This window comes from Columba livia, chromosome 8 (genome assembly GCF_036013475.1).
Source record: "Columba livia isolate bColLiv1 breed racing homer chromosome 8, bColLiv1.pat.W.v2, whole genome shotgun sequence".
Lineage (NCBI taxonomy): Eukaryota > Metazoa > Chordata > Aves > Columbiformes > Columbidae > Columba > Columba livia.
The window spans coordinates 30,185,020-30,204,831 of NC_088609.1; the positions used below are offsets into that span (position 1 = coordinate 30,185,020).

Sequence of the window (19,812 nt, forward strand, 5' to 3'; positions counted from 1 at the left end):
TCGCGTGAATGGAATAATAAGAGGGGAATTTTCACACGAGATCTGCAAAACATGGATCATTCTCTGAAGTTTTTAATACTTTTCTTACCTTATTTATAAATAGCTTTAAATTCCTGAAAGGAAAGCAAGCCTACTAAAGCACAAAAATAGTTTATACTTTTCACTCAAGTATATTAAAAAACGTAATCTAGTCAGCAAGTTGGTTACCAGTTACATTCTCCCATACCCTGCTTGTCTGGCAGTTACAGGGGCACACAAAAGAACTCTACCCTTCCCAGCCATCTGAAATACCATACTCGTGATCCAATACAGATCCTATAATCTCACTTTTTTCCAACTACAGATGGTCAGAAAGACAATGTATAGCAATGGTAGTGCTCTTCCCACTTCATTTGGATGAGTTGTTCTCAAGTACTGACTTGAAAAAACAAAGCATGATGCACATATATAATATTGTTAATCACTATTTTGAACCGAAGTTAAAACAATCGTGTCCACTAAAGGGAAATACTAGATCAGCGTTATCTTTGCATTTCTGATCCAAGCGATGAGACAACCTTTAAAGGTTCCAACTCAAACCATTCTATGAAAACAACTACTTTTTTGTTCTTAGTGATAAAATACTGATAAACAAAATAAAATATACTAACAGTTATATAACTGTTACATGATTAACAGAAGTACACAGCTGTTTATGGAACTCTTCACTGAGTGAAGAAACTTATGACTAGTCAAACATGTCGGGCTGGCAGAGTCGTAGATTTTGAAGACTGAAGAGCAATTTCAAAACTCATTTTCATTTGTTACAAGAAAATAAATATGTTTCCTCCCAGTAAATAACTTTTCAATCAATGGAATGTTCAGGTTTTTATTATATTTTAGTTCCACACACACAACCGACTTCCCACAGTTTTATCTACACTACTGATGAGTTTTCAATTTTCCATCTTACAAGGATGTCTATTTCCATAAAGGGATTTACATTTTCCCATAAATTGCTCTGGAGCACTTTCATGTAATGCTTCAGATGACACTGTACGAATACAACACCAGTGGTTTAATGATGCCATTAGCAAATCATGACAAGCCATGGTACCTTGCCTTGAGGCCCAGAAGGAAATTCAGCTTTCTGGCCTTATTCACAAGGGGCCGAGGACTTCCCTTTGAGAGCAAGACTTTGCACAGACAGAAAAAGAATAGAAAGGAGCAAGTCTGTCAAATTCAATTTTCAGTGGCACTGGTAATGTTTTCCTCCGGATTTTGAGGCTAAAAAACAGCTACAATCCATTTTCACAAGTCTGTGACCTGCATGATATCTGCCTTTTGGGGGATGCACTTTTCACTGTACAATTGTTCCTCATTGCAATGGCCTCGGGCAGATCTGAAACTGATGATCAGAGGTAAAAGGTAAAACAGGAGCCTGTGGCTCCAGCGGCTCTTGAAGTCTGCATTCAGAAGGAGTACACCAAAGTCAGCTTCTCCCACTGGAATCAATGAATGGCAAGCAGTAGTAAGGTCTCATGGAAGATTTCAGTGGGGAAAAAAAGCACAGTCAATCTTCTGGTTAATTTGTAAGTGCCATCAAGTGTAACGTAAGTTTTAGCAAATACTGAAAGCTGAATTTCAGAAACATTAATTTTCTAACCCTCACCTGAAACATCAGACACACCAGGAGGCAGAGAAAGCTATGCAAGCAAAGCTTAAAGAAAATACCAGCTGAGCATCACCTCACGTACCTCAAAAGCACAAGCGCCCCTGGGAGAGAGAAGATGAACACACTGCCTCTAGACGCATGGTCAGACTTGGAATACCAATGGCATTTAGTAAAACAACAGGAAACAAAATATCTTCAGGGACAGCAAAATACGAGACCACAAATAATTTTAGTATTCTGTCTTTTTTTTGACAGACATCCAGCGTAACACTTTCAATAAAGGCCAACTACAATGCATATTCTCTTGCGCCCATAGAACCCAACTAGGGAATATTTTGCTTAGTATTATTTGGCCACATTATAGAATAAACTAAGTAGAGTGGACTTCTAATGACTTGAACATCTCTGACTAGTACGGTTATGGGTAATCGTTCCTTTAATTAAAAAAATCTGGCTGCAGGACAGAACGGTAGAAATAAAATCTACGATCTGCAGAAACAGTAAGCAGAAAAGAACCAAAAAACATTTTAGGTATTTAGGCATATACACATTCATATGCTGAATAATAGGTCATATCTGAAAAAATAAAGGGCCTAAAAGCATAAATCCACCAGACATAGTCACTAACTGTCTATTAGACTGAGTACAATTACTACTTAAAACTGTAGCATTAGTGCTATTAGAATACAGCTCTGCTTCCTAAATAATTCAGACTTATCTACAGGTCAAATGCAGAAGTTCAGCAACGCACAAATGTTGTGGTACCTGGAGTCTGTGCAGGACTGCAGGTGAGGAGGGGGTGGCACATGCAGAGACAGAGATGGCCCATGGTTGTTGCTCAAAGGTAGCAGCACTGGACAGTGTGCTCAGCTGAGCCTAACTGGAAAAGGGTATAGAGGTATCTACAAGTCCAGGACAAACTATGATCTCCATCAGACTAGACAACGTAGGGAACAACTCCCTTTGTCCGTTCTAGGCACACTAAAACCATATTCCAGCACTCAGAAGGCACCAATTTATCAGGCTGGACAAGGGGACTTGCTGCCTCTAACTCAGCATGCTCAGAATACAGCTGTGTTTCTGCTGCAGAACATCCACACAGCTTCTCCTCCCATTTAAATGGTGGCTAGATCCAGACAACTTATTGCCTATGCACTGGCAAGCAGTCTCTACTGAAGGGCAGACAATTAAAAGAATGGGCTACTACCACCACACGAAGTTTTTTGGTAGTAGTATCCACATAAAGATTTCCTTGCCCCTTGTAGACTAATCTCTCATGCTTGCACCACCTTCTCAGCTGGGCCCAATACAATCTTTGCAATACTCAGGAAACTAATTAGTCTTAAAAATTACCCTCTGGAAAGTAGAAAGGGTTATTCTAATGCAGTTCCATTTTCTCCTTATTTTACCACAGCCCTACATCCACAACAAGGGGGGAAGTGAGTAGCTGTAGGTGGCTCATCAGAGGTGCCAGTCTCGGAAGCCAGGGCCACACCGAGGAAAGTGGGAGAGATGCTGCTCCCTGGGATAGCGACCACATGTTGACTAACTGGCTCTTGGATTACACATTTGGCTCTGGGGTCCAGGTCTGTTCTTGTGGCTAAGGCAGCAGTTACAGACAAGGAGACAGAGTCACTATATTTAGTATTCTCAAGAGGAAGTGTGGTTAGATGGGGGAAACTTCTGTGGCATTTCAAGGTCCTCAGTTCTCCAATTTCATCTGAAGTGACCTGGTAAAACCACTAAGATACCCTCAACTAGTTTAATGGGGTGTGAGTGGACAAGTGGCAGCAAACACAAAGGACAAACATAGTACAAACTGCATTTCATAATAAGAGCTGCAAACTGCAGAGACAAACTGCCAGGTCTCAATAACCGGTACAGAGCAGGCGGTGCTGGCTGAGAGAACATCCACAGTAAAGTAAGGATACAGTTCAAGCACTGTTCCTAAAGATGCTGTTTCTTTTGTCTTGTTTGGAATGCTCAATGGCTCTTTTTTATTCCCATTTCCCTACTCAAGAAAAAGAAAAATTTAGTAGGGTAAAACTAATTTTTCTGTAAAAATCCTTTTATGCTGCATAGAAGGGAACAAAATAAAGAGACAGAAGATGGACAGAGAGACATGCAGAGACAGGTATCTGAAATTCTCTCATTACTCATATGGAAAAAAAGTTACAAAATTTTCTCTTTTGGCAAAACTCCTATATTCCAATTACAAAAGACGCGTCCTCAACCAGATTTTTTCGCCACATTATACATTCCACAGCTCCTAGGGATCCCACAGGAGAATGAGTCAGTCTAATTCTCCATTCTGGTTCTTAAAATGCAAAAGCTTGGTTTTTTTGTCTCCACAGACAGGCACTAATAGAAAGCTCCCCACTGTTAACCGTTAATTATTACCTGACTAGCTTTTCACAGACAAATGCAAACACAGGAAAATTACAGTAGATCAGCTGACATGCAGTAATGTGTAAATAACTTATGCACGTGGCCGAGAAGGCAAAGCTAGAAAAGTGTAGTAGAACTACAGGGTGTTTCAAAAAGATGGACCCAATTTGAGGTCACTATACTGCTAAATTAGGTCCATATTTTGAAACACCCTGTATAATTAATTTTAATAATCACATATGACCCAGTGTAAAATAACATCATAATTAGTCAAAGCATATCGGGTGGTGTTCTACTGGCCTCAATGGGTTTGTAATAATGTGTGTTTATTAGCTCTTTTAATGTACACATTGAAATAATTGAAATTGTTATATCTTAAATGTAAGATCATCCCAGGAAGAAAATTATGAATAAACAGATTTGGAAGAAACTAGAACCTGATGATTAACAAAAAAGTGGTATTTGGTTTTTGGCTTTTCCTATTTAGAATTTAAACACCCAAACTCATGGAATGATGTCTCCTGTTACATGCTCGGAAGGGCATTCCCTTTGGCAAAGACCTGGCAAACTTATGCTAGTAGTGAGATTATATTCTCACTACAAGGGCCCAAGGTAGAGTTTTGCCTTATTTATTGAGAACACATCCGATAAATCAAGCTGCCTTTACCCACCTTGTTTACAGATCTCCATAAAGATCAATTCTTCCCTACTCCTGGAAAGAGCTCTCAGAGAGGTCCTGAATACTAGCAACACTTCCACCTCTTCGTTATATATGTTCACACTGCTAGTAGTGAGATTATATATTAAGGAAATAAAAAAATCTTAGAAAGAGACAAAAGATACCTCATCTACACCAAGCCAACATGCGAGGGATGCATCATTACAAGAGAAATGATCTATAAATAATTCATTCTGCATTTCTCCTGTACAAATTGCTATCTATTCCCATGAAATAAACATGTTTTTCTGATTACTTTCAACTGCTCCACTTGTGTATCTTACCTGCCTAGGCTAGTATTCCACTACCTATTGCTAATGCAAATTGCTGCAAAATGTACCCTTCATAAGAAGCTACTGCTTCATTTAATTATTAGCAAGTGTGGTGCTCCCATGTCGATTTTAAAGCATCGCACATGCTACACACACATACAAGAACTGCTTAATAGGGCGCCTTTGGACAACATGAGCCATCACTCCTGAACAGCATTACTTACAAGATTTCATCTCCCAGATGCTTCCATTTCAGTTCCTGCCTCACATTTGTTTTTCTCAATAGTAAAGATGAAAAAAAATATCCAGCATGGTATTTTATCCAATTTCAAATATATCAACCAAGAATTATCATGTTCTCCAGGTGCTTCTGCTGAAATGATCCAAAGCAAAATAACTGTTATTATTTTAAATGCAAAGCCCATGTATATAAATTGGATGCACCAGTATATCTTTGTTGATATAATTTGTGACACTACTATCAAAGTCATATTCGTAAGAGTGTTAAGGCAATATTTACATAAACACAGCGTGCTGAAGGCAATGGGGAGTCCAGAGAATATTCAGTGTGATATTTAACATTTTCTGGGGTGATACACAGCAACTCACACCTCATCCAGCCATGTTTTATGTTTTATTCTGTTCTTAGACTCAGGGACACAACATACAGTACAATCACACATTGTCCTTTTCCAGCCCAAGTTCCCATTCTGCAGAAACCAGTGAACCCACTAGAATAGCCCTGGTCTTTCCTATCTCAGCAGCGCATGGGTTATTTACAACCACCACCACACAAGATGCAGCAGATGCAGTTTTTCCTCCAGCAGGAATAGCAAAGTAATCCCACACAAGCACTGGATGCTGACAACGGTGACACAAATACTCCCTCAGCCTTAAGAGATGACAGGGCCCAAGGCAGAGTTTTGCCTTATTTATTGAGAAAACATCCAATAAATCAAGCTGCCTTTACCCACCTTGTTTACAGATCTCCATAAAGATCAATTCTTCCCTACTCCTGGAAAGAGCTCTCAGAGAGGTCCTGAATACTAGCAACACTTCCACCTCTTCATTATATATGTTCACACTGCTAAGAATCAGACCACGGATGGAGAACAACTGACAGGCAGAAAGCATCGGCAAAGTGTCATGAATAACAACCACAAAATAAATTGCCAGTTAGGTGAATAGGTTGGCTTTGTTCCTGGGGACAACCAACTTGCCACACAGCAGCACCTCTCTGGAGCGACTACGGGACCCAACAGTAGTAGCCAAATCAAAGCCTCCCACTCTTCCATGGGCCTCCCACACAATTTCCAATCCTCTCCAATGCCAGCCATTTATGTGCAAGTGGCTGCGTGCCCCAGGCCCATAATACCTGACAGTCAGACTAAAAGTCTGGAATAAACCTACAATCAATAATTCCATTTTTCTCACACAAAATAGCTCTTGATTTTGTGGTAAAAGCTGCTCTGAGGAGGAGATTGGTGCAAAAAATGATATTTATCTAATAATCACCAGGAAGATACATAAATTCACCTTCCATTCCATGTGCGAGCATTTGATCTTTCCTAACAAATACACAGAAACTTTTTTCCCCTCCCTTAAGCCACACACACACACAAAACACCTCTTAAAAAAAGTAAACCTACTGCATAAATATTGCTTCCTTTGGAAAAGGAAAGAGCAAACCCCAGACAGAGCACCATGTCCAGGACTACACTTGTAGAAGGTGCACAGATACTGCTGGTATGAAACATGGCAGGGGAACAGAAAAACCACTGCAAGCTCTACCTTTTCAAAGTAACTGAGGAGGTGGTGTGAGAGATTTCACTAAAACCTAAAGAATAAAATCAAAATCAGGATCTTTTAAGCTGCATTTCAGACCCCCTTAGTAACACGTGTTTAGCTACTGTGACAAAGGCTGTTTTCCTTTTGGCTACATCTCACTAGAAATAAGAGCACATCTGTCCTATATTTCAAGAATTTTGATATGTTATATCAAAGTAGAAGAATTTGCTGCTTCCTATGATGATTTATGCCATACTATGACATGACAAGTTACCTGGCATTCATGACTTGTCAAAATGAAAATGTAAAAAATAAACAAGACATAAACCACTGAAGCTCATGAAGAGGCTGAATTTTGAGAAGACTGCTCTACCTTTAATATGCAATTCCACAGCCATGATAACACACACAACAATTGAATATCCTGGGTCGGGGAGAACCCAAAAACATCTGGATGACACATGCTTCATTCCTTAAAGATGAACTGCAAAACAATAGCCTTTCTCCCACTACTGCTTTATAACAACTACTTAAATGTAAAACTAAGTATGAGACAAGACCTAATTTCATGCTGGTTTTGCAGTCTTAGTTTTCACACCTCTAATGAATTCAGACCAGAAACTCCAGTTTTAAACCAACTTAAGTACACTTACACCGGAGATTGTCTTGGTTTAGCTACATGGGCATCAAAATCAAATTCATACAACCAAAGCAAGTCTCTTGTAGGACTAGACTGACTAGACTGCCATCTCCTTCTGCTTGGGAGGGGGCTAATATATTATCTTGAAAGTATAATTAGTTTGAGATCATTGCAAGTGAGAATAAAAAGTGGTTTTATACTTCTTAGAATATAATTTTCCTTAAATTTTCAAGAAGCCAACACAATAAAAAACAGATTACAAAATTCTATGTACTACACTTCATAAAATCTTACACAGTAATCAAGCACCACTGGACCATGATACAGCAAATCCTAGCCCAGCACATTGCTGGATTTATTAGCACAGTTTCATTCACTTCGGAGCAATTTAGAGGTAAACAATGCAGAGCAACAAAACAACAACAAGTTGTCTTTTAGTTAGAAACAGAATCATTTTAATAAATGAATTTAAAATAGAAATGTCCAATGTAGAAGGAACACCAGAAAGAATTAACTATGGAGTCTTGCTAGTTTTGTTTGGCGGAGGGGAGAGGAAATCAGCTAGAGCAAATAAGGACAGAGCAATCCAACAAGAAACCTGGTTAGTGCCTCAGAAATCCTGATTTTTCTCTGTAACTCCTTGTTGCATCCTCCTGTCATTTTCCAGCTCTTTTGTGCGTAGCTTATAAGGGGCACCTTTGTGTATTTACAATTTCCATCCATAAAGATATAACCATATACCCCTTGGAATGATCCCAGTCACAACAGAAATACCACAGCCTATAAAACTGTTGATCGTCAGGTTAAGACAAGCTGAGAAGAAAGCTTACATGACAGGGAACCTGCAGCAAATTCAGATGTTGCTGGGAAATGAGCCATCAGATGGGGACCCTCCCATGAGGAGGATCTCTCCAACTCCTGCCATGTCAAGGGAAAGAGCACAGCATGAGAATCAAACGGGATCCAAGTACAATTCTCAGCATAGGAAAACGGATGGATGCCATGCATAAACATCGCTGCAGTCAATTTAACAGTCGAGGGGGGATGTGAATTATCTTGGACCTGATACAAGCAGGATACAGAGGTCATCTCCATGGGAGGCCCCACATCCTGAAAATCCCTCCCAGCAAATGGAATGATGGTGAAACACAAAACCTACCCTGCAAAACAGAGCAGAGGTGAAACAAAGAATGTGCTTGTGATTATGTTAGAAGCTTGGGAGGAAAGATCTACAATCTTCATCATGCACATAAGGGTTAAAAACAAAAAAATTAATAATTAAATATACAAAATGACAAGAGTCCAAATACCAGGACCAGATCCTTGTAGACCTTCTGCCTTTCCCCTCTAAAAAGCTACTTGCTAGGATGGAAAATTTGATAGAATGAGATCAGCTTTGCTATTTGAGTCTCAAAAGTACAGATGGAGCATATGCCTGCAGATAGGAATGTTATCTGTATTACTGCCATGTCCAAACACCCCAATCAGATGCAGGCCATTGAACACTCCGACAAAATTCTCAAAGAAAACTCCTGCCAAACACAGCTTTCCATGTGAACTAAAGGAAAAATGCAGCCTGTGGACTTAATTAAACCAGCTGAAATAACCACGAAGAGAAAACATGCAAAAACCACCATAGGTGAACATGTAGGTACCATCAGCTTTAACAGCATCTAGCAGAAAATTGTTACAAACATGTGCCAAAGGGTTTTGTTTGGCTGAAACCTGTAAGTTACTTTTTGCAAAGCAGTTCTTTTTATTGTTGGATTAGATATAAATATTAAAGCAACTACGGTTTTTAGTTTGCCACCTGCTTACTCTGCAAGAACTCGGAATCAACTGTGGTAACTAAAAGTATTGTGTCACATTATACAAATACTCTTTAGAGCACAGAATTCCACTGAAGCTTCCAACTCGTTTGTGATCTCTGCTGGTAGGTGGCCACATCCAGCCTATAGGCCCAGGAAATCTCCTTTGTGCACTGCACAGTAAACACACAGCACACAAAACAGAAGAGACATCTGTCTAGACTTCAAGCTCAGTCCTCACCGTATGGGCCCATCACACATGGTCTTTTAAAATTAAATTCTACCACACTGAGCTGACACAGTTGAAATTGTACTATGTCGACCACATAATCCACTTTCATCACCTTCTTCGAAACCTCCATTTAAAAATAAGAGTTTGTAAATGGGGGAAGGCATTATCCTCTGCCAAGTTCAGTGTGTGTGAACTATATTACCTGTTCCATTTGCTTTAAAATATTGTGGTCCAGCCCTTGATGAGGGATATAAACATTTTACAGAGTATCATTATCATTTATCTTATATTTATTGTAAGATGACAGGTACAATGAACCATCATTTTTCAATTCTGCAAAAACTAGGATTTCTTTGAAGTAACTTATTGAATAAGATCTGTCGTCATTTTAAAGGGTCAGTGGCTAATACAGTGGAGGTTAGGGAGCTCAGCATCTTTAAGGACTACATAAATATTAATCACACTGTTAATCTAGTAATCAGCAAGGTGGCATGTAGCTACCATAGTAACAAGCATAAGATCAACTCTTTGCTTCCAAGGAATGCCTACGCCTCACTCAGCTATTTGCCAGGATTTTTAAAGACATTATGGAAAATATAAAAACACATCCTGCATCTTAGAACTCGTCTCTTTCCTCAACAGAAGGAGGAATTTATCAGAAAAAGAGCTTCACTGGTTTTAACAAGAGTGTCCTGCTACCAATTGGAGACAAAGTTTCTGGAGCCGCTATCAGTGACAGCCCCGCCAGTCTTACCTACTGCAAGAGCTACACACAGAGATTATTTTGTACAGTAGTTATAGGAAAAGGAGGTCTTGGTATCTACACGTTACACGCTTTTTCTAACATGCTCTTAACCACTGTAACTCCAGTTAGTAATTAACAGCCACCTCTGTTCTTTGCACTTTACAGACATATCTATCCAACTTCACTTCTATTAAACTCTCACACACACAGAACTCCAACATTCAAAAAGTCTCAATATTTTGGTGAGAGCATGTGGAATAATTGAGAAGGGGGAAAAAATGAATCTAGGAATGGAGGCAGTGCAAATCAGAAGGAAGTGCCAGAGAGGCACTCGGGGCTGAAGTGGCAAGGACACACAACTGGTCTGGTTTCCCCTTCCCTTTGCCACCAGCTAGTTAAAAATCTATACCTATAGCACAGATTGATTGATTTTATATGTTTCCACACAGGCTACTAACTGAATAAATGAGGGAGTCAGAACAAACCTGAGAGAAAGGAGGAGGGTGTAGCTTTTTTTTTTGTATTTTCAGGGCGGAATTAGTCTGGTGTCACATCAAAATATACATGTTATTTTGAATTTCCTTGTCTTGTAAAAGCTTGAGGAGTACCTGTAGGCATTACATTAAAAATTTATACACCATTAAGTATCTTGATCTAGACATTTAAATTACTCCTATGGGACATCTGTCTGAGAAAGTCCAGCCTGCCTTATGGCAAAGCTAATCTTCACATATCTGTTACACTTTCTATCCTTGCACCTGCCTGTATTAACAAGATTAAGAATTAGGCTGGCAGAGGGCTGAAGTCAAGGAATACCAATTTATCTAGTGATTTAATCAGAGTTACAACCAACTGGAGCTCCAGGCCTGAGCAAAGGGAAGGTGTTTATCGTGCTATAATTCAAACTCTAAAAGGAAGACCCTGCAGAAGTCATGCTTGTGGCAGGCTGTGTCACCAAACTGTGCAGAGGAAATGATTGGGAGGGCAAAAGACACACTGAAGTTCTCTTGTAAAAGGACATTCTTACTTAACCGTTGGGGCCAGAGGGAAGATTTTGCATATGATCTCTCCGCATCGTCAGAAAAAGTAAAAAGATCTGGATCGCTGGCAGATCAAAGCTGTGTCGTTCAGGGAGTGTTTAAAAACGAGCGCACACGCTTGTCTTTGTGAAGCCAGGCTCCATTCACAGAGCTCATACTTCCTCATCCCGAGCCACAACTTCCAATTGCATCAGTGCTCTCTGTTTAAAGGAGTTTGTTAGCATCTATTTCTGAGCAGAACCAGCTAGTCCAAAGACATTTCTGCACTTGAGGCAGACTTTGCCTTATTTATTAATATGGGCTGCCACAACCTACATGCTCACAAAATAAAACTAAAAGAAAATAATAAATAAAATAAAATCCATGTACCACATACCCACTAGCAGGGAATGAATGAAAGGGGAAAACAGTGCAGCAAATAAAAAAGTAATAAAAATTGGATTCAAGGAGACACAGGAACATTTATTATTTGAGGACTGTTTCAAAGCTTTGTGATTTATCTGTTTTGCTGCTATGCTGAAGGCAACTGCTATGAGAGGCAATCCCAAAGTTTGGCATAATCAACCCTTTGTTAGTAGATCAGACTGAAAATAACAAAGCATTCACAGATCAGTTCTGTTTACTGAAAGGAACAGAGTGCAAATGTATTCAAAAATATACACAGAAAGGAGCAAGGCAGATAGCAAATGAATCTGAAACAAACCACTTTCCAGCCAGGCACAGGAGAGCGACTCCCTGTGAGTGACAACACTACGAGGAGACAAACGCCGCTTGTTTCCAACTGCCCGCACTTCCGCCTCCTCCCCTTTCATTCAATACTTGGTGCTAGTGATGCTCCCTCACCTCCATGACATGCTGGCTGCAAAGACTTTTATCTCAATGAGGAGAGCAGGCTGGAGAAACCCTATGATCACACGGTAAGTTTACTCTTATATTTACTGGCGAGAAGGGGGAAAAACCTTCTATCAAATACGTAGCTTAATTAGCAGATGTAATTAAATATTAAAGCATAATTGCGTGGAGCGTGTGGATCTTGGGTAAATTCAGCAGAGGAATGTGTGCTTAAGGAGCAACTGGGACAGCTGTGTACATCTGCAACCTTTGCTTTAAAAGCAGTAAATGCTGCACGGTCAGCTAAAGAAAATAACTTCCCCTGTTTTGTCCTTTGTACTGAGGGTCTGTTGCCCGAAAGCTATCGCTCCTGAAGGAATTCAGCTCAAAGTCAGCTGAGACAAACCAGAGCCCCTCACCCCCCCTCCTGTTATTCCCTACACAGTTCCCTTCCCGCTAGCCGATAGCTCACGGTTCTGACAATGCAGGGAAAGAGGAAAAGAATGGCAGAGGGAAGCAGAGCACAGCTGTACATTGCAGAATCTCTACATATTCATTTGCCAAACAAAGCCAGTATTCAAAGACAATGAAGATGCAATAGGACCATACCGAATCCATGCCTCTGAGCAGCAAGGGGCTCTCTAACAATGCATTCAAGCAACAGATAGCGGTTTACCTTCAAAATGCAGGCCATGTTCTTTCTCTATCCTTCCTACCACAGAGCAGCAGGATTCTACTTTGTGAGCAGCAGCTCCAGTGTCAGGCAAAAGGCTGGCAGAGCTGCAGAGCTGCTAGAGCTTACATTCCTGTAGATCCAAATAAGGGTACCACGCATCCAGGATCCGTTAGTCATATTAGTCTTTTTATGCCCCTTTCGTTCCACCCATCAGCTCCTACCACTGGCTGGGAGCCAGCCCAGTACCTCCCCTCCGTCACATGACCCCGTTTGATTCATGGCTCCAGCGTGTATTTCTGTAAGCTCCGGGACGCTCTCGCGCAATACTATACGTACAAACGGCAACGTATACCTTGCAGATGTTTCACGATGGTTGCAAATGGAGCTGCATGTTTATAATTAATCCCCGTGCAACTCTCTAAATGTTCTCAGGAGACTCTTGCTGCCAGTTGGTCAGGGAAGTCCGAACTCTTATTTGGGCTCTAAAAATCCTTATGCTGCTTGTTAGTGTGAAGTATTGCTTTATGTCCAGCCCTTTTCATTGTACAGCACTCTTCTCTTTGTCTGAAGGCTGCAACTGCTTCCCTATGAGACCTAATCATTAGCAGCAGCCAACGCAAATATACCACCAGAGGTGCTTGCACTGTGCTGCGCCTGCCTTTTTGTGTAATGGGCTGGCATGCATCACCGGGAATGGAAACTGTGGGCTGGTGGGGTTTTTTTATTATTATTATTATTTGTGCAAGTCTGAAAAAGGGTCTATGAACTTTCTTTGGGCTTTCCAACACTATGGTGGGATTAGCTACAGATTAATATATTCATCTGTTTAAGAGATCTTTCACTTCACATCATCTTATTAAAGTCAAATTCTCCTCTTGCACATCGTGCTCTATATATTATAAAGGTTTTACTTCATATTTATTACTTCTCCTTCGGTCTCTTTCTCCACCTTTTACGTTTTCCCAGTACTTCTCATTACTACATCTTGGAACCCTTTGCATTTTCTGTACTTGGCACCTTCCCTGTGTTCCTTGTGTGCTACATTGCCTCACTCCCGCTGCTTTAATACACACCAAAGCTCTCCCTCTCCCTTAATAAATTCCTTGTAGTGGATGTCTTCATCCTCTCTGCAGCAACTCAGGGTACCTGTTTATATGCAGCCAATACACTCTAGTTAATGTTATGAAACTGCTTACCACGGAGCTCCTTAATATGTGGAATCCAGAAAGGGTTAGTGCTGTGCTGCACATTTAATAACTAATACCATTCCCTGCCTGGCAAGCCTCTCCTGTCCAGATGCAATCCCTCAAGATAGTGAGTCGAAACTAAAGGAATTAGCTGTCCCCATTTCTATGCAGGGGCCAGTCACCCCCAAGAGAAGAACAGAAAGGGACAGGAGGGGCTTTCTCCAGCTCACACTCCTTGGCTGCCTTCCCGTGCGTTTCTGAAGAAGATGCAAATTCGTGTTTGGCCTTCGCACCACCCCTCCAGAGCACCGCAGTTTAACACAGGTCCTGCAAACCCCTCAGCACCTCCTCACCACTGGAAATCCACCTCTTTGCTCAACTACAGCCACAAGCCAAAGCTCTTGAGCTGAAAATTGTGGTGGTGTTGGGGAAAATAATGAAAAAAAACTTATTGAAGTTTCTAACTATGAGTTGTCTAACATAAGGAAATACCTAAACAATGAATCAGTGGAAGAAGCTTGTGAGGAAGGAACCTATAGTCTTTTTTTATTAGAAGCTACCACCAATCAGCATTATAGCATTCTGGATTGTGGTTTATGCCTCTCTAAGGACTAGTTGTTCATAAGGAGTTACGAAACAAAACTCCGGGTTTAATTAATAAAATACACAAACTATTCTTTTTTCTTATTAAAAAAATTGCCTGTTTTCCCCCCCAGCAGTCAAACATGTAGTTTTTCTGGGACTGAAACTATTCCTTCTGTCTGTGTGGTATGGGAAAAGTTGCCATCTGAGACAAATGAAAAATATTCCATCCCCTTCCCACCCCCGCCTTACCAACACTGTAAAGAACAAAGGGAACGAAACTTGGAGAGAAACTGTCCTGAAAAGGTCAATCATTTCAATATGTCCAAAGTATTCGGGGATTTCCAGTGAATTATATGCCTTAAGGAAAGGCAAGGATGTGGGTGTCTTGTTTTAAGCACTTCTCTGACATGCTTTGATTCTATAGACCAAATCAGGCAAAATATAGTGACCTTTAAATTTCAGACATTTTTAAATTGATATTTGTCTTAACAATACTTCATTATCACTTCACCCCAGCAACAGCCATCCTTCCCTCCTTCACACATAATCCAACCACCTCATATTCACCCGCCTGCTGGGCTGCTTTATGACACCTTTTCAGGGGCATAACAAAAGTAATTTCTTAGTTTGTCCAAGAGGCAGCTACAGCCCCTCTAAATCTTCTCAGTTTAGTGAAATACAGGCAAATAGATTTTCTGGAATGCTAGACGTGCTCTAAGTGCCCACGAGTTGCTCACAGTGTGCAGAGGGTCCCACAGCTCCTCTGGGCCATTTGCAGCCAGCAGGACCCTCCAGCAGCTGCTGCTGTTGTAGACAACACTCTGCTGGTGCTTGTAAGTGAGCCATGGGAAACTCTGTCTTTGGAAATGCAGGCAAAGTTTGAATCTTTTCTTCTTTAACTTAGAGAGGAGAAAACCTAAAGCCATGCCTCTCAGACAAATACACACTCTTCTCTAAGGATATGATATTCCACTTTATTTGCTCCTGGGGAAAAGAACTGAAGGCATGACTCTAGCTGAAGTCACCATAAACAGCAACAGAAATTTCACCTCAGAGAAGCAACGTGAAGAAATGCATCCACTAAATGATAAAAGCAAACAAACGTTGCAAGCACACCTTTTCCATAAGCCTCATGAAATGTTTCACTTGAACTTAAAATGCTTTTGTGCTTTAGGTCAAACATGGCTCACTCAAATTTCAACCGTGCATACAACTTTGCATCCAAAATAAACACAGTTGTTGTTGCCTGGTAGGGATATCAAAGGCAGCATGAAGCTGCCTTTCAAGTCTGAGTCATTGTAACAGGCCACACAAAGTCACTCCTGGTTCTGAAGACAAAGATCTTCCATATTTGCCATCTGGTTCAAACCCTGCCAATACATTCCTACAGAGATGCATCTTCAGGGAAAATACGGTGGTTTGGGCAGCAACTCTTTTCAATTCTAGCTCTTAAAAACTAGTTCTGCCATAATCCTTTGCAGAGAAGGCTGACTAAACCTTAATTTGCAAGGATTAATACAGCTGCACAGCACCAGCATGCAAGGAAGAGTTTCTCTGTACTGCTGATACGGCTGGTTCTGCTGGGCTAGGCTGTGCCGTGCATACTGCTTGATGGGTTTGTTGAGTGAATGGACATCACGTAGCTGATAAATCTGTACGTTCACCTATGATGAGAACTCCAAAGCCAAAAGCCCACAAAGGGGTAACAGACTTCAACATTAATTTGCTAATCCCATATTCAGTATTTTAAAAGTGCCTGATTAGAAAAAGTCTGAAAACTACCATCCTCTCACTAACTGCTGAAGCCAGATGCTTTCGCATCTAGTGAAAACATGCCAAAAAGGAAGAAACTATTTTTATACTCGCTGCCACTACAAAATTATGTCATTTGACAAGGGATGGGAGAAGATGGCATTTCTCACCCTTCAGGTGCAACCCAAGTCAGTGGGGAACTAACAGATCCGCTCTACTGTTATCCAGTCAACTCATCTTCCCAACCTTCTCTATCAAATGTTCCTTACCTAACGTAACTCACCATTAGATGTAAGCAATATAACCTACTCGTCAGCCCAACGGCACGACAAAAGTAGAAGATGAGAGGATGGAAAAACAGCAGGCTATGACTTAAGCAGGAAATCTTATCAGGTTATCCAAATGTTACATGTAATTTTAATTTAAACCTTTTCATAAGCCTGACTTTTCAGGTAAGAAAAATGGCTACAAAAAGCCAGTGTGCTTCGTGTCAGAGCTGAACTCCTGCTACACTCCATCTGGAGTCCAGAAGCTGAGAACACATGAGGCTTGATACAGTTTGAATTCTACTTGTCAGAAAAACCCTTACAGCTTAAAACAAGCATGCCACATACACAAGCCAAATCAGAAGTACATATTGGCCTACTCAGGTTCTTCCTCAGCACAATTTGATTGTCCCTTACTCAGCTGCAGGACAACTACGCAGCATTTAAAACAAAACCAAACAAACCTTCAGTTGTGGAATACTTCTGCATGTTTTACCAGCAGGAGACAAGGGTTGCTCGGCACCATTAATGCTATTAGAAATTCAGCTCATCACCGCACTATTATTCAGTGTCATGGTAACAATTCAGCATAAGCGCACAGCACTTTCAGACCTTGCACGTTCATGAGTTCCCCCCAGCCACTTTCTCATACAGGCCTACAAACATACTGAAATCCATGTCTCAAGTTTCTATCAACTTAACATTCATTAAAAAAAACCATGCATTTAAAAAATAAAAATGAAGTGTTGCCCAGGCCTAACGCTTTATGGAAAAAAAACAAAACAGCTTTATTCTCTAACACAAAACAAATCTTTCAATAAAGGTAAATGCTAAGCTATTTTACATCTATGTGAAAGAAAGGATATAGTCTATCCTATGTCTTTAGTATATGGCTTTTACAGAAAGCACACAATGTTGTCAATAAATATTTACTATTTAAAAGAAAATGAAAACCTACTATTTTTAAATGCATGAATATTCAGAGATTAAAATGCAAAGGTCTGTAGAAGTTCCTGGGAGCAGAACAAAGCAAACCCTGCAAATCAGTAACCTTTTCAGAATACTGTCATTTTATTTTCAATCCAAACTCATCTGAGAACTTCAGGTTTCTGCCTTCAGAGTTGCTTATTAAACAGCAATCATTTTACACTGATTGTTCTATTTAATAGTAATGAAGAAGTGGATGTTATATCTTACTTGTAAATTTGTTTTAACAGGAAAAAAATGGAATTCAAATAGAATTTAAAATGCAGGGGTGAAAACAAACAAACGCACACCACCACCACACACCAAAACACCGCACCCAAACCTGCTCAGAGAAGAACACTGTCTATCTTCTCAGACAGCTTTCCTCTCATTAAAACAGACTAAGCAACTCTGAAGAACTCCGTGTCCACTTAGGCCACCAGCTGTTTTGCCCGTATAAAAACAGTAAGTTAAACATATGTATTACTTACTGCAGTCTCCAGGAGAAGAAAATCCATCAATAATATCGTGAAGGGCATTTAAAAGCTAAATGATGTGTTTGAAAATGTACTGACATTTAAAGGTAATGTTGCTGACTAGAGAACATGGTTGGTTGATAGGAATTTCTTGCGAGTTCTGCAGCCAAGGACATACTTGGTTTTTGCACTATTAACTTTTTACATTCCTTACTCCTATTATCAGTGCCTTTACATTCCCACTGTTTTTATAACATATAATTCTAACATTACAAAAGCATTAACGCTATTTCACTCTTAGATATGTCCATGTCAATTTGCCCGCTAATGAGATTTTATCTTTGAGAATACAGCTGTTCACATAAAAGGAACTTAGGAAAAGCAATTACTTCAATCACAGTATTGAAGACCCTAAATTGGCATAGAAACTTTCAATCCAGCATTTCAGCTTAGGAGAATACCTTCTCCTGAGCTGCAGAAGCAGAGACCATCCCCTGCCGTGCTTCCTCCAAAGATCCAGTCAGCTACTGGTTTTATGGGCTAAGCTCTGCTATTATCCAAACTGCCTGTCCTTTGAAAAAATCCTGTCCCTAGCCCTTTCCAAGGCTTTATCTAATGTTTCTTTGCACTTGAAAGGAAAACCTCAAAAGCACAGTGGTAAAGAAAGATTTGCTTAATGCAATGTAGAATTGATTTTGTTCTGAAGGGGAAGCAAAAAAGAAAAAGTGTTGGGGTTTTTTTGACTGCTGTCATGTAACATATCTAGGGGGGCTCATCCCCCATACTGTCAGACCTGAGCCACCTTGCTCAACCACATCCTGCTACACATCATACTGTCACAAAACTCTGAATCCCAAAGCCCCAATATTGGTCTTAACTTAAGAATTGTTCTCCAGGGAAAATAATAAATCAGTCTCTCTGTATTCTGGCAATGAGACAGGAACTTGAGAATCCTATTTTTGCCCAGGAGCAGGGAGGTTGTGAAGGACAGGAACCCATCTCTACTTCACAGGCTAGAAAACAGGGGAAAGAGTCCCTGCCGCTCACCTTGCCTACCCAGTCTCTCATGCATTATCCTTTTAATTATTGTGTAGACCCCATCACTGCCAGCATCCTCTGAGTTCTGAATGTCTTCCCCCGTTCTGGCTGGCAGCCACGGGGCTCTGAGTGGGGACAGCAGCAACCACCACTCAACAGGCTCTGCCCCGCTATGAGCAGAAAGCCAGAGAAACCTGCTGTGCCGCCAGGGACAACAGGTTCTCCGCCCCACATCTTCTTAAGGGACGGAGAGAGCAGCATGACAGCCAGGACAGTCCAGGACAGAGGCTGCACATGGCTGGGGTCCAGAAAACTAAGATCCTGAAGGCAGATTTGCCTTATGCATCAGAACTTTCTATATCTAATTAAAACCAAAGCAATGGCAAGAGAAAACCAAAGGATTTTTTTCTAATCTTAGTCTCAGGTTTTAGAGTTCTTTGTAGTTTCAAGCTCTCAAGAGAAAAACAGGCAAGTGTAATCAGAAATGGTCCAATTCTGCAACAGTAGATCACTTGCACCAGTTCTACCAAAGCCAGCAGCACTCAAAGGATATAAACCAGCACCAAGTGTAACTTGAGCATTATGAATTAGCATTATTTTAGCATGCTATAAATGGACCTGTAACATGATGACAGTAATTTTATGAACAAAAAAATAAAAACGTGTTTCACAGATGCTTTCTGGCTTAGATATATTTTATTCAGTTATGGCCCCAGTGTTTAGACATGCAGCAAAAAAATATCATTTATA

The 19,812-nt window shown here is 40.5% G+C and overlaps 1 protein-coding gene and 1 long non-coding RNA gene across 13 annotated transcripts in view; one reads left to right on the plus strand and one right to left on the minus strand.

The window, feature by feature from the left end:
* Nucleotides 1-19,812, minus strand: part of ST6GALNAC3 (ST6 N-acetylgalactosaminide alpha-2,6-sialyltransferase 3) — a 238,358-nt gene that overhangs the window by 205,532 nt on the left and 13,014 nt on the right. Inside the window, exon 1 of one of the 3 annotated variants that reach the window (XM_021295117.2) lies at nucleotides 12,793-13,055. The exons of 1 other annotated variant lie outside the window; for it this stretch is intronic. In XM_021295117.2, the coding sequence (XP_021150792.1) occupies nucleotides 12,793-12,810 (18 nt within the window). In that variant the 5' untranslated portion in view covers nucleotides 12,811-13,055. Of the gene's footprint in view, nucleotides 1-12,792; nucleotides 13,056-19,812 lie in introns of those variants that run through there. One more of the 3 variants, XM_065071334.1, reaches the window with a different exon arrangement.
* Nucleotides 11,285-19,812, plus strand: part of LOC110362932 (uncharacterized) — a 34,512-nt gene continuing 25,984 nt past the window's right edge. For all 10 annotated transcript variants that reach the window (XR_010474144.1, XR_010474145.1, XR_010474150.1 and 7 more), the window contains exon 1: nucleotides 11,285-12,202. This is a non-coding gene — a long non-coding RNA (uncharacterized LOC110362932). The remainder of the gene's footprint in view (nucleotides 12,203-19,812) is intronic.